Genomic DNA, 15073 nt, shown 5'->3' with positions numbered 1-15073 from the left:
AAGAAGGACTGAAAACCATTCACAAGCAGGTCAACCCAGACATTTTAGAACCTCTGACTTTATGATCACTCTGAATAAAAAAAACAAGGAAAACATAAGCTTGTTAAAGGAGCAGCATCACCGCGAACTCTCGTACAGTCAGTTCTTCAAGAATGCAATGGTTGTGTTCTTGTGCAACTCCACATGATAGAAAAACTGTGCTTGAGAAACCAACACACATTTTAGCAATTTGCACTGTAAAAAGAGCATCCCCAATTTGTCAGTTGTATTACAGCAAATTTGCATTGATGAAACACACATTTTAAAGGGACCTGCACATTCCAATGAGATTGGCTTCCATTCTCTAAACCTTAGAGAGTATATACACAATTTACTGAGTCTCTCACCTTAGTACAATATCTGTAAAGAACAGGCAGAGGAGATTTACAGAAGGTCAATCTTGTCTGATCTTGCTACATGAGTTAATCAATGAAAGAACTGAAAGAGTTAATGAAGTGAATTCAGATGATGTACATAAACAAACTTTCAAAAGGGATTGGATAAATTAACTCTATAACAGATCGATTCATAAAACAGAATGAGTGCCAAAGAGTGGCATTGACTGGATGGCATTCCAACTGTCAGGAAAGGATGTAGTTCAGTTTCCCAGCGATCAGTATTAAGTTTATTGTTTTTCTGATTGCATTTATGTGACCTGAAGCTGAATATTTGTGGTCTGATAAAATCTCGGTGAAGTAGTTAATATTGAACAAGACAGTTAGACACAGACCGGTGAAAGGGCAGATGCATGCCAAATGCATTTTAGCAAAATGAAATCTGAAGTGATACTTTGTGGAAGGAAAAACATGGTGATATTCAAGCAGAAACTGAGTAATGTAGACATGCAGATTCATCATTCCTTCAAGTTCATAAAACATTTAAGAAAATTTATTCAACTGAAAATAAATAGGCACATCAGGTGAAAAGATAGGCTAACAGAGTTACAGTGACAGACATTTAAGAGGATATTTTTGAATACACTGAATAGATTGATTCCAACAAGTAAGAAAAATTTCAGGAGCAGACCTATCATCCATGGTGTAATTAGAAATGTTAAAAATTATATCAAACAAACAAAAAATACATTTAATATACGAAGACAGGCAGTAGGTTAGAAACAAAAACAGAAGGTTCTGAGTAAAGGTCACTTGATCTGAAATGTTAACTTTGATCTCTCTCCACAAATGCTGCCGGACCTGTAAAGCTTTTACAGCAATCTCTATTTTTGTTTCTGATTTCCAGCATCTTCAGTTCTTTCCATTTTCATTTAGCAGCTTACAAGATTGGACAGAAATTAAAAAAAACATAAAATATGACATAGCCTAATAAGAACTGAAAAGCTGAGCATGAGAGAAAGCTAGAGAAATATAAAAAGATTGTAAGTGTTTTTTTAAACATTCTGTAAATGTTCTTACAAGAGTGTTGTGAAGATTTAGGTGATCTATATCTTTAAAGAAAGTTAAAAGCTAGCAGTGACAGCACCAAGTATTCTCAATAAGACACAATGTAACACGTGTTTCAACTACTCGGGTAGCTAGTTGCCTGGAAACGACAAAAAAACGATTCAAATTAGGCCAATCAGTTTAAATTATTCCCCCCAAAATACCAATTTCCAATCCAGTTTGAATTGAGTATATTGATAATTTTAAAAGCCAATGACATAATCCGATGTTCTGGGGTATAAAACCGAGAAAAATTGAACAGTTGGGAGGAGAATTGCCAAGCTGAAAATGTGTTGCTGGAAAAGCACAGCAGGTCAGGCAGCATCCAAGGAGCAGGAGAATCGATGTTTCGGGCATAAGCCCTTTTTCAGGAATGAGGAGGGTGTGCCAAGCAGGCTAAGATAAAAGGTAGGGAGGAGGGACTTAGGGGAGGGGCGTTGGGAATGCGATAGGTGGAAGCAGGATAAGGTGGGGGTAATAGGCCAGAGAGGGGGTGGGGGCGGAGAGGTCGGGAAGAAAATTGCAGGTCAAGAAGGCGGTGCTGAGTCCGAGGGTTGGGACTGAGATAAGGCGGGAGGGGAAATGAGGAAGCTGGAGAAATCTGCATTCATCCCTTGTGGTTGGAGGAGAATTGCCAAGCTTAGTATGTAAACAGACTGCCTGAAAAATAGCTCTCTTAAAAGGTACCATTTTTGACCAAAAACCGGTGAAGCAGAAACCCCTAAGAAGAAGAAAAGAAGACACAAGAAGATCCAAATAGAAGAACCGAAAGCTGCCTGGTTTTGAGATAATAAATCTTGTTTAGGTAATCTTAATTGGGAGTCTTATCAGACTAGTATTATAGAAGGGAAGATAAAAGATAGGTTAGAGTAAGGACTTGTACATAGTTGTAAGTTAGTTATTCTCTGTTATACTTTAAGAAATAAGGCTGTTAATTTTAACTTTAAATAGTTCTTGGCCACTCAAATGTTTAAAGATTGCTGCACGTGATAAATCTTTCCTGTGTTGCTGATTTTAAATTAAGCAAGAGAGTTTACCCCGTGCAGGAGTGAACAAAGTGATCAATGGTCCTATGGAAAGGAGAGCTTGGAAAGTTCATAGCGGAATAAGAAGAGCTGGCAACCTAATCAAACAGGTATTTTACATCAGTTTTCACGAAACACAAGGTCCCTGATTGACGACTGTCTAATATACAAAAGCTTGTACTTACAAGTGCAATCCTGTATAGGGGTGTAATTTTAAAGCCCCGACATATGAAAATTTCCAGTTTTTATGAACAATTCCTTTACATTGGCCTGCATTTAAGGGGAAGGCAATGGCCTGGTGATATTCTTGCTAAACTATGAAACCAAAAACTCTGCTAATACTCTGGGGACCTGGGTCAAAATCTTGCCATGGCAGATGGTAGATCTGAACTCAATGAAAATCTGGAATTAAGAGTCTAACGATAACCATGAATCAATTGTTAGGAATAAAACTGTCTGGTTCATTAATGCCCATTAGGGAAGGATGTTAGACAATAGACAATAGGTGTAGGAGTAGGCCATTCTGCCCTTCGAGCCTGCACCACCATTAAATATGATCATGGCTGATCATCCTTAATCAGTATCCTGTTCCTGCCTTATCTCCATAACCCTTGATTCCACTATCCTTGAGAGCTCTATCCAACTCTTTCTTAAATGAATCCAGAGACTGGGCCTCCACTGCCCTCTGGGGCAGAGCATTCCACACAGCCACCACTCTCTGGGTGAAGAAGTTTCTCCTCATCTCTGTCCTAAATGGCCTAACCCCTTATTTTTAAGCTGTGTCCTCTGGTTTGAGACTCACCCATCAGAGGAAACATGTTTCCTGCCTCCAGAGTGTCCAATCCTTTAATAATCTTATATGTCTCAATCAGATCCCCTCTCAGTCTTCTAAACTCAAGGGTACACAAGCCCAGTCGCTCCAATCTTTCAACATAAGATAGTCCTGCCATTCCAGAAACTGACCTCGTGAACCTACGCTGCACTCCCTCAATAGCCAGAATGTCTTCCCTCAAATTTGGAGACCAGAACTGCACACAATATTCCAGGTGCGGTCTCACCTGGGCCCTGTACAGCTGCAGAAGCACCTCTTTGCATCTATACTCAATCTCTCTTGTTATGAAGCCAGCATGCTATTAGCCTTCTTCACTACCTGCTGTACCTGCATGCTTGCCTTCATTGACTGGTGTACAAGAACACCCAGATCTCTCTGTACTGCCCCTTTACCTAAATTGATTCCATTTAGGTAGTCATCTGCCTTCCTGTTCTTGCCACCAAAGTGGATAACTATACATTTATCCACATTAAACTGCATCTGCCATTGGGGGCAAGCATCTGTCCACTCATCTAACCTGTCCAGGTCACCCTGTAATCTAACATCCTCCTCACATTTCACCCTGCCACCCAGCTTTGTATCATCAGAAAATTTGCTAATGTTACTATTAATACCATCTTCTATCTCATTAATATATATTGTAAAAAGCTGCTGTCTCAGCACTGATCCCTGCGGTACCCCACTGGTCACTGCCTGCCATTCCGAAAGGGAGCTGTTTATCACTACTCTTTGTTTCCTATCAGCCAACCAACTTTCAATCCAAGTTAGTAGCTTGCCCCCAATACCATGCGCCCTAATTTTGCTCATTAACCTCCTATGTGGACTTTATCAAAAGCTTTCTGAAAGTCCAGGTACACTACATCTACTGGATCTCCCTTGTCCATCTTCAGAGTTACATCCTCAACAAATTCCAGAAGATTAGTCAAGCATGATTTCCCCTTCATAAATCCATGCTGACTCTGACCTATCCTGTTACTACTATCCAGATGTGTCGTAATTTCATCCTTTATAATTGACTCCAGCATCTTTCCCACCACTGAGGTCAGACTAACTGGTCTATAATTTCCTGCTTTCTCTCTCCCATCTTTTTTAAAAAGTGGCACAACATTAGCCACCCTCCAATCTGCAGGAACTGATCCCGAATCTATCGAACTCTGGAAAATAATCACTAACGCATGCGTGATTTCTAGAGCCACCTCCTTCAGTACCCTGGGATGTAGACCATCAGGTCCCGGGGACTTATCAGGCAGCAGACCTAACAGTCTCTCCAACACCAATTTCTGGCAAATATAAATTCCCTTCAGTTCAGGTCCTTCAGCCACTGTTACCTCTGGGAGATTGCTTGTGTCTTCCCCAGTGAACACAGATCTGAAGTACCAATTCAACTCTTCTGCCATTTCTTTGTTCCCCGTAATATATTCCCCTGTTTCTGTCTTCAAGGGCCCAATTTTAGTCTTAACCATTTTTTTGCCTTTCACATACCTAAAAAATGCTTTTACTATCCTCCTTTATATTTTTGGCCAGTTTACCTTCATACCTAATTTTTTCTCTGCGTATTTCCTCTTAGTAATCCTCTGTTGTTCTTTAAAAGCTTCCCAGTCCTCAGTTTTCCCACTTATCTTTGCTACGTTATACTTTTTCTCTTTTGACTTTATATGTTTCTTAACTTCCCTCGGCAGCCATGGCCACCCCTGCCTCCTCCTGGGATCTTTCTTCCTTTTAGGAATGAACTGATCCTGCAACTTATGCATTATATCCAGAAATATCCGCCATTGTTCCTCCACGGTCATCCCTGCTAAGATATTGCACCATTGAACTTTGGCCAGCTCCTCCCTCATAGCTCCATAGTTCCCTTTATTCAACAGAAGTACTGTCACTTCCGACTGTACCCTCTCCCTCTCAAATTGCAGATTGAAGTTGAATGTATTATGGTCACTACCTCCTAATGGCTCCTTCACTTTGAGGTCTCTGATCAATTCTGGTTCGTTACACAATACCAGATCCAGAATTGCCTTCTCCCTGGTCGGCTCCAGCACCAGCTGCTCTAAGAATCCATCTCTGAGGCACTCCACAAAGTCTCTTTCTTGAGTTCCAATACCATCCTGATTCTCCCAGTCTACCTGCATGTTAAAATCCCCCATAACAACTGTAGTAACATCTTTGCGACAGGCCAATTTCAGCTCCTTATTCAATTTACACCCTACATCATTACTAATGTTTTGGGGGCCTGTAGATAACTCCCAAGAGGGTCTTTCTACCCTTAGAATTTCTCAGCTCTATCCATATTGACTCTACATCCCCTGATTCTAGGTCCCCCTGCGCAAGGGACTGAATATCATCCCTTACCAACAGGGCCACCCCACCCCCTCTGCCCGTCACTCTGTCCTTACGATAGCATGTATAGTCTTGAATATTTATTTTCCAGTCCCTGTCGACTTGAAGCCACGTCTCAGTTATCCCCAAAATATCATAGCTACCAATTTCCAAAAGAGCCTCAAGCTCATCCATCTTATTTCTAATACTTCGTGCATTCACATATAGTATTTTTAATTTGTTACTGCCCTCACCCTTCCTATCAACCCCAACTTCAATCAACCTTACGGCATGATCCCTTTTTGAGTTTTCTGCTTCATTGATACTGTTGTCTTTCTTGACTTCCCTTGTTCTAACTTTCCCTTCAATTTCCTTCTTAAACTTCCAGTTTGTCCCCTCCCCGCGCTATTTAGTTTAAATGTAGCTGTGTTGCAGTAGCAAACCTACCTGCCAGAATGCTGGTCTCCAACCTATTAAGGTGCAAACCGTCTCTTTTGTGTAATTTATGCTTACCACAAAACATACCCCAGTGATCCAAGAAGTTAAGTCCTTGCTTTCTGCACCAGTTTCCCAGCTACACAGTCAAGTCCATTATCTCCCTGTTCCTGGCCTCTCCAGCCCGAGGAACTGGAAGCAAACTGGAGATAACCACCCTGGACGTCCTGCTTTTCAGCTTTTTTCCTAGTTCTCTGAAGTCCCGTTGTAGTATGTTCCTCCTCTTCTTCCCGACATAATTTGTGCTAACATGTACTACCACCTCTGGCTCTTCACCTTCACCCTTGAGGATCTCCTGCACTCTGTCCGCAACGTCCTTTATCCTGGCACCAGGAAGGCAACACACCATCCTTAAATCCCGCCTGTTGCCACAGACATCTCGTTCAGTTCCTCTCACTATGGAGTCCCCTATCACCACGGCTCTGTGTGATGTCTGACTCCTCGGCTCTGCCTCCACACCAACTTTTGATTGACAGACGTGACCGCCTTGCGGACTGGCAGTGTCATCTGTCTCTACTGTTTCCAAAAGATTCAACTTGTTCCAGACAGGTACTTCTCCCGCGGTCTCTTGCACCTATCTCCTCTCTGCCTTCCTCATCGTCTTCTCTCCTTTGTTCTCTTCTGATATGGTCGGTGTAATAACCTCGCTGAAGGTCCTCTCCAGAAAGATCTCATTCTCTCGGATGAGCCTAAGGTCCTCGAGTTCTTTTTTCAGTGCTGCGATATGCTCTGTCAGTAGCTGAACGTGCACACACCCACTCAAATAACAATCACTTACCTTCCCAATCGGTTCTGCGCTCCAACTTCACTTCCGCCCAGCTCCCGCCGCTCTCTGCTGCAAAAAAAAATCTGTCATCCTTACCTGGTCTAGCCTACATGTGACTCTTAACTGCCCTCTGGGCATTTAGGGGTGGACAATAAATGCTGGTCATTACAGAGACGCCCATATCTGTGAGTGAATATATTTTTTAAAAATTGTGGTCCGACTTGCATACAAATCTACTTGCAAACAGACTCCAGAAGAGAGCCTGTTCACATCCTGGGGACTAGGATAGAGACAACAACCCCAAAGCAGAATTAGTGAGGAAATGGAAGGGATGGACACCCTCAGGAAGATCATATTCACCAGAGAAGTTGGACTGAGTAAATTGTTGAATCTCTGGGCTGACAAGTCAAAGGTCCTGATGGACTCCATCCCAATGCCATAAAAGAAATGGTCAATAAAATAGCTGATGGGTCAGTTTTAATTTTTCAAAACCCCCTGAAATTTGAGGAAGGTCCTAAAAGATTTAAAGACAACAAATTTAACTCCTTTATTAAAAAAGGGAGAATGATAGAAATTTGGAAACTACAGGCAAGTCAACCTAATGTCTGTCACTGGAAAAAGGTTACATGCTCTTACTAAAGTTATGGCAGGATATTTGGATAAGTTCAAGAAAGTCAAGCATTTGTCAAAGAGGAATCCTCTACTGGAGTTATTTGAGGGAACAATGAATCATGGATAAAGGGGAACCAGTCACGTGTTGTATTTTAATTTCCAGAAGGCATTTGATAAAATGCCACATCTAAAATTAATGTGGAAAAGAAAAGCACATGTTGTAATGGGAAGCATATTGGTATCCGGTCCACCCTCCCCTCCGACCTATCACCTCCATCCCCACCCCCATTCACATATTGTACTCTTTGCTACTTTCTCTCCCCCACCCCCCCCAACTTATCTCTCCACCCTGGAGGTTCCCTGCCTCCGTTCCTGATGAAGGGCTTTTGCCCGAAACATCGATTTTTCTGCTCCTCGGATGCTGCCTGACTTGCTGTGCTTTTCCAGCACCACCACATTTTGTCTATGTCCATACCAACTGTCAGAAGAGCATCCCACCCAAACCTACCCTATTCCTCCATTGCCCACAGTTAATCCACCTAGCCTGTGCATCCCTGGATACTACATGGCCAATCCACTTAATCTCCACATCTTTGGTGGGAGGAAACTGGAGCACCAGGAAGAAATCCATTCAGACAGCCGCCTCAGGGTGGAATTGAACCCAGGTCCCTGGTACAATGAGGCAGCAGTGCTAAGCATTGAGCCACCGTGCCATGCTGAGAGTTTCTGATAAGATGGAGAAAGCAGAGTCTCTAAATGTTTTTAAGGCAGAGATGGGTACAAGTCAAGGGATAGATGTGAGTGTGGCTTTGGGGCTATAATCAGATCAATTATTATCTTATTAGATTGCACAGCAGCTCAAAGGGCTGAATAGCTCTCCTTTGTCTGTATGCTCAATGTATTCTTCTGTTTGTCAACAACAGGGTGAAGTTGAAATTTACAAATCATTGATTAGGCCTCAGCTTGAGTATTCTGCACAATTTTAGACACATCAGGAAGGAAACAACTGATGTTTCCCAGCATGATGTCTGGGATGAAGGAATTTGGTAATGTGGAGGAATGGAAGAACCTGCCATCATTCTCCTTGGAGCAAAGATATTTAAGAGGAGGCCTGATTCCATTTTCAAAATTAATAAGGTTTTGTTCAGGCAAGTAGGCAGAAACTATTTCTTCTGGAAAGTGCGATCACAGGAAACCTGACAAAGGAGCAACTCTCTGAAAGCTTGTGATTTCAAATAAACCTATTGGACTATAACGTGGTGTTAACTGACTTCTGACTTCATACAGAGGGTCATTAAGACCTGGAGGCAGCACCATGGATAATGTATTGGAAAAGAACTAATTATAAAGCTTTGGGGAATAAAGGCTGGGGTGTGGACCTAGGTTGGACAACTGCAGCAAGAAGCCAACACAGGCACAGACTGGGTCCAATGACTCCTTCCTGTGTTGTAACATTCTAAGATTCTAAGAATGACTCACAATGGGGGTCATTCATAACCTCAATCAGTCTGAAAAGTAACACAGCGAGGACACTAAGAACAACAAGATAATCTCAAATACAATGGGAAAATCACGTGACATTAACTTTTTAAAAGGTAACTTCAGCAACTTCGGTGAAACCAACAGTGACATCAGGAAGCCAAGCCACAACTGCCGTATCATGAGCCAGGACATGTGGTGGGGTGCGATTGGTTCCTCGTTCACCGTCTTCATTGGAGGCATGCTGTTCATCCTCATTTATAGAGGCCTGAGGACTGCTTGTGATCTATTATCTGGATTTACTCGAGGACAAAAACCAAAGGTAAATTAGGGAACATCTGACTTGTGATTGAAATAACTCCAAAGAGGCTGGTGTCCGTCACTAAACAAACTTTTATTTGTACATGAGCAGTCCTTGACTTTAAGACTGCTTCATTCAGATTCAGCTCTCACAGTGTCACCATCTCTGACACTTCTGTTTCTACCTGTCAGCCAGGGCTCCCTGATTGGAGCAGATTAACAGCCCCAAACAGGGAACTCAGATTCTCTGAGGTCCAGCTGGCTGAGTTTGTTCCAAGCAATGTTTGCTCATTTAAAGAAAAGAGAAGCTTTGAACTTAGACAACACTGTAACTTCTCAAACTATCTATGTAGATTTTGTTCATGGATTAATGTGGCAGCCCACACCATGGCTGCACTCCATATGAAGTTATGGAGCTAGATCGCAGTGCAGTTGTTAGGTCAGTGCAAAAGTGGTATTAAGTCTGAAAAAGAGTGAGCTCATACATTTGGGGAGAGCAACCAAGTCAGTAGAACACAATGAACATGAGCATGCTGATCAGAGATGAGCTACAGAGGAATCTTGGAGTGTATGTCCACAGATCTCTGAAAGTAGATGGAGAAAGAGGATTGAGGTCAATAATTTTCTGCCTGATATGATCTCTGCACCTGGGGAAATGAAGTAGGTCCATCCACCTCCGAGATAACAGGAGGTTAAGAGATGGAGCACAAGAGGACGGCAGAAGAAATAAATCTTGGCATGGGAAGATGTGTGGTGTACTGCCTTCCTGCTTGAGGTAGTGGTGCTCTCTGATGGGTTTGAAGCTGAGGATTAGGCAGGAGGCATTGATTGTGATAAATGAGGACTTTGGGCAGCCCAAAAGGCTTCATCAAGAATGAAGTGTTTTTCAGTATAGATTACACACTGCTGTCCCTGGGACGGAACTTGAACCCATATGCTTCTAATTAGTGTGGCTGAAAACGGGGATGTCTCAGACCTTATAGAGGATTATAAAAGCATGATGGGCACAGACAAGCTTAATCGCCAAAGTCTTTCTCCAACAGTTGGAGAGTCCAAAACTAGAGAGCATAGGATTAAGGTTAAGGGGGAAAGGTTTAAAAGGGACCTGGGTGGGGGGTCACCTTTTCACACAAAGAGTAATGCGTATACGGAACAAGCTGCCAGAGAAACTGTTACAACATTTTAAAAAAACATTTGGACAACTACATTGATAGGAAAGATTTAGAGGGATAGAGTCAAATGGGAGTCGTTCAGTACATGAAGGGCAGTAGGGATATATTCTGGGTAACTACAGACCAGTGAGCCTGACATCGGTGGTAGGGATATTGCTGGAGAGGGTACTGAGAGATAGGATCTATTTACATTTGAAAAGAATGAGCCTATCAGTGATAGGCAACTTGGTTTTGTGCGGGGGAGATCGTGCCATACCAACTTAATAGAGTTCTTCGAGGAACTGACCAACTTGTTAGATGAAGGAAGGGCTGTTGATGTCATATACATGGACTTTAGTAAGGCATTTGATAAGGTTCCCCATGGTAGACTAATGGAGAAAGTGAAGTCACATGGTGTGTAGGGTGTTCTCGCGAGGTGGATAAAGAACCGGTTGAGCAACAGGAGACAGAGAGTAGTAGTTGAAGGGAGTTTCTCGAAATGGAGAAAGGTGACCAGTGGTATCCCACAGGGGTCAGTATTGGGGCCACTGTTGTTTGCAATATACATAACTGATCTGGAATAGGACACTGTTGGTATGATCAGCAAGTTTGCAGATGACACAAAGATTGGTGGAATAGCAGATAGCATAAGGCACTGTCAGACAATACAGGAGGACATACATAGACTGGAGAATTGGGCGGTAAAGTGGCAGATGGATTTCAATCCAGACAAATGTGAGGTGATGCATTTAGGCAAGTCTAATTCTAGAGCGAATTATACAATGAATGGAAGAGCCTTGGGAAAAATTGATGGGCAGAGAGATCTGGGAGTGCAGGTCCATTGTACCCTGAAGGTTGCTGCACAGGTGGACAGAGTGGTCAAGAAGGCATATGGTATGCTTGCCTTCATTGGACGGGGTATTGAGTACAAGAGCTGGCAAGTCATGTTAAAATTATACAGGACGTTGGTTCGGCCGCATTTAGAATACTGTGTACTGTCCTGGTCGCCACATTACCAACAGGATGTGGACATTTTGGAGAGGGTGCAGAGAAGGTTTACGAGAATGTGGCCTGGTATGGAAGGTGCTAGCTATGAAGAGAGGTTGAGTAGGTTAGGTTTATTTTCACTAGAAAAAAGGAGATTGAGGGGGGACCTGATTGAGGTTTACAAAATCATGAAGGATATAGACAGGGTGGATAGAGACAAGCTTTTTCCCAGGGTGAAGGATTCAATAACGAGAGGTCACGAGTTCAAGGTGAGAGGTGGAAAGTTTAAGGGGGGATACACGCGGCAAGTATTTCACACAGAGGGTGGTGGGTGTTTGGAACACGTTGCCAGCAGAGGTGGTAGAGACAGGCACAGTAAATTCATTTAAGATGCATCTGGACAAATGCATGAGTAGGTGGGGAGCAGAGGGATACAGATGCATAGGAAGTGACTGACTGGTTTAGACAGGATCAGCTCAGACTTAGAGGGCCGAAGGGCCTGTTCCTGGGCTGTAAGTTTTCTTTGTTCTTTGTTCTTAGGAATCCTGATTGGAATGGACAAGTTGGGCAAAAGTATCTGATTCCAAGCAGTATGACTCTACGACTGTATAAATTGGCTGAGATTATATCCTGAAATACTTTTTCAAGTCAGTAATTTAATTAATTTCTTCCTTTCTTTCCTTTGAACTAGTGGGCAAGAAGAAAAAGCTTGTTACAAAGTCATGAAATCTCGATCACTGGAAAGCACCAGATCAGCAACGTTGTGCTGGAGAAACGAGTTCAGGGATTGACATCGGAGGTATAGTTTGCCATGACCAAGCTTGTGTTTATCAAACATCCTTCACAACCCCAGGATATTCCAAACAGCATTACAGCCTATATATATACTTCTGAACTACAGTCAGTGTGGTGATAGCCAATCTGTGTGACATCTCGCAAGCAATGTGATCATGAGCTTCCTCGGGACCTTGATTGCAGGATAAATATGGACCAGGACAGCAGGGAGAACGCCCTACTCTTTTTTGAAACAGTGTCAGGACATTCTTACATCCAAGTGAGAGGCAATGGGGGCCTCAGGTTTACATCTCATTGAAAAGTCACCCCTTTCAACGCCCTCAGAAATGTCAGCCTGTTTTATGTGCTCAGGTCTCTGGAATCACAGAACTGATAGGGTGCAAAAGGAGGCCATTCAGCCCATTCTATCTGCCCAGCTTTCACAGTCTGCATCCCACTTAGTTCTCCCTGCCTTCTCTCTGTAACTGTGCACATTCAAAGAACTGTCTAATTCCCTTTTGCAAGTCTCACCTGAACCCGCCACCACCCTCTCAAGATAATGCATTTTGGAAGCTAAATAATTATATCATGAAAAGGCTTTTGTTTCTTTTACAAATTACTTTAAATCTACACCCTCTCATCCTCAATCCTTTCACCAGAGGGAACATTTCCTCCATATTTACTCTTCCCAGACCTCTCATGATTTTGAAGACTTCTATTCTTCCCAAGTCTCATCTTCTCCAGTCTGTCTCCATACCTGAGATTCCTCACTTCTGGAACCATTCTGTTCTGCACTCTCACCATTGTCTTCACATCCTTCCCTACACAGAGCTCCGGCTGAGACTGAACTGGTGTCTTAAACAAGTTCAACATCACTGCTTTGCTCTTGTGCTCTATGCTGCTATTAGAAAAAGCTGAAGAGATTGTGTGCTTTATGAACTTCTCTCTCCACCCATCCTGCTATCTTCAAGAACTTAAGCACAAATACACGCAGGTTCCTGCATCCCCTTTAAAGATGTTTTTATTGTGTCATTCATTTCATATTGTCTCTCCATTTATGTTTTACTAGAGTTAATCACAAAGGTGTTATTTATAATGTTAAACTTCATGCTTTGGGATGTGCTACTGTAATACAAGAATATTTGTCTTGCGTATAACAAGCCTACCTCAGAATAATCGAATTCTAGGGACTGTTTGTAGCTGCTCAAATGTTCCACCTTGCCCCAGTTTCTGTACAGCGTGAATGGCTGGTAACAGCTCTTGGCAGTGTCCATTGTCTGGTGGCATGAAGCACAGAATCCCAACAATGTGGAAACAGGCCCCTTGGCCCAACAACTCCACACCGACAAACATGTCCACTGCATACAGTGTGGAAACAGGCCCCTTGGCCCAACAACTCCACACCGACAAACATGTCCACTGCATACAGTCAGGAACAGGCCCTTAAACTAATGAGAGAGCCAGATAGAGTGTGAGTGAGAGAAGGAAACAGACTGAGATAAGGGAGTGAATATGTGACTGAGAAATGGACAGAGAGGGAGAAAGAAATGGCTAGAAGCAGACAGAGTCAAACACAAAGGAAGGAACAGAGACCGAATAGAGAAAGGGAAGTGAGCTTAAAGTTTAGAGCACAAGGGAGACAGAAAAATGAAGGGAAATAGACAGTTGGAGAACGATAGAGACAAAGAAAGACAGTCAGAATGAGGGGCAAATATATAAACAGACAATGTCAGAAATAGAAACCAGGAAGTAAAAGGCTGAAACAGGGGAATTTAAGAATTTTGCTTGAGCTGGGTCAACAGTACATCCATTTGCATTTAACTGTTGATAGGAAGGTGGAAAAGAAGGTATGGACACAGCTCTTTGTAAAGTCACAGGATATGCCATTGACCAAAACAGTGAAATGCATGATCTGCACAATCAGTTTGGTGTCGATTAAAGGGAAAGTAAACAAATAGAAATCATTCCTCATCCTGCAGCACATTGCACTTCAATGTCTGTCCTCTCAGGTTGCCATCACCCAGGACCCCAGAAATTAAAAGCTTATCTACAGAACAATGCAGCAAACAAAATGCAGGAGAAAAGCCACTGGTCAGTTGAAGACACTGCGATTGCAAAAGATTGAGAGCACCCTTATATCTGAGTTATGAAAGGCTTGGACTTGGGGGGAAGAATAGCTGTTTACCTGAAAGCCATGGATCAGTCAGTTATAAAACATTGATGCAAATTTCTGATTGGCAGCTGGTAGGAAAGGCACCATGAGAATATGTCTTGAGCGAACAAGAATGGGAATGTGGGGTCAGAGAACTTGGAGGAAGGAACTCATGGAGGACAGTGCACCAACTGCAGTTGGCAAGCCTAGCCTGCTCTTCTTGGGATATTTCCAAAAGTGGTTGGACCATGTTATGCAAATATCTGCGAGTATTGCTGCAGCACTCCTAAACTAACACAATTCTTCCAATAAGTGTTTGGAAATCTACAGGAGTTGCATGTGCCATGGGGAATGCTAAGTGTTGTTTCACCTGTTGATACCCATTGTGTTTTAGGAGATTGCACGCCTGAATGCCACAGAAACTTCAAAAGTAAGGGATGTCGATCTGATGCACGCAGTCCAGGAATGGGCTCAGCGAATGATATCAGCTCAGTCTCTGATTGGCCAAGGGCTTGTGAGTAATAAGAATGAGAAGTTTCACCTGAGACACCAAGACTTAAAATCAGACTTCAAACAGGGCTTTGTAAAAATGAAACTGTGATGGAAATAAAACTCCCAGCTATTTCTGGGACTCTGGGCAAGGAAGCAGATCAGTAACCTGAGATATTTTCTCTCAGATTTTGTGGGCGGCACGGTGGCACAGTGG

The 15073-nt window shown here is 42.7% G+C and overlaps 1 protein-coding gene across 1 annotated transcript in view; it reads left to right on the top strand.

Annotated features, from left to right (window-relative positions):
- The first annotated feature begins 9085 nt into the window (after positions 1-9085).
- The window catches only part of LOC132836919 (calcium-activated potassium channel subunit alpha-1-like), a 103423-nt gene continuing 97435 nt past the window's right edge, over positions 9086-15073 (top strand). The window contains exons 1-3 of the mRNA XM_060856486.1: positions 9086-9325; positions 12133-12240; positions 14762-14950. Of these exons, the coding sequence (XP_060712469.1) occupies positions 9086-9325; positions 12133-12240; positions 14762-14950 (537 nt within the window). The remainder of the gene's footprint in view (positions 9326-12132; positions 12241-14761; positions 14951-15073) is intronic.

Source organism: Hemiscyllium ocellatum, chromosome 48 (genome assembly GCF_020745735.1).
Source record: "Hemiscyllium ocellatum isolate sHemOce1 chromosome 48, sHemOce1.pat.X.cur, whole genome shotgun sequence".
NCBI classification, from domain to species: domain Eukaryota; kingdom Metazoa; phylum Chordata; class Chondrichthyes; order Orectolobiformes; family Hemiscylliidae; genus Hemiscyllium; species Hemiscyllium ocellatum.
This window is presented reverse-complemented; position numbering and strand designations above follow the sequence as displayed.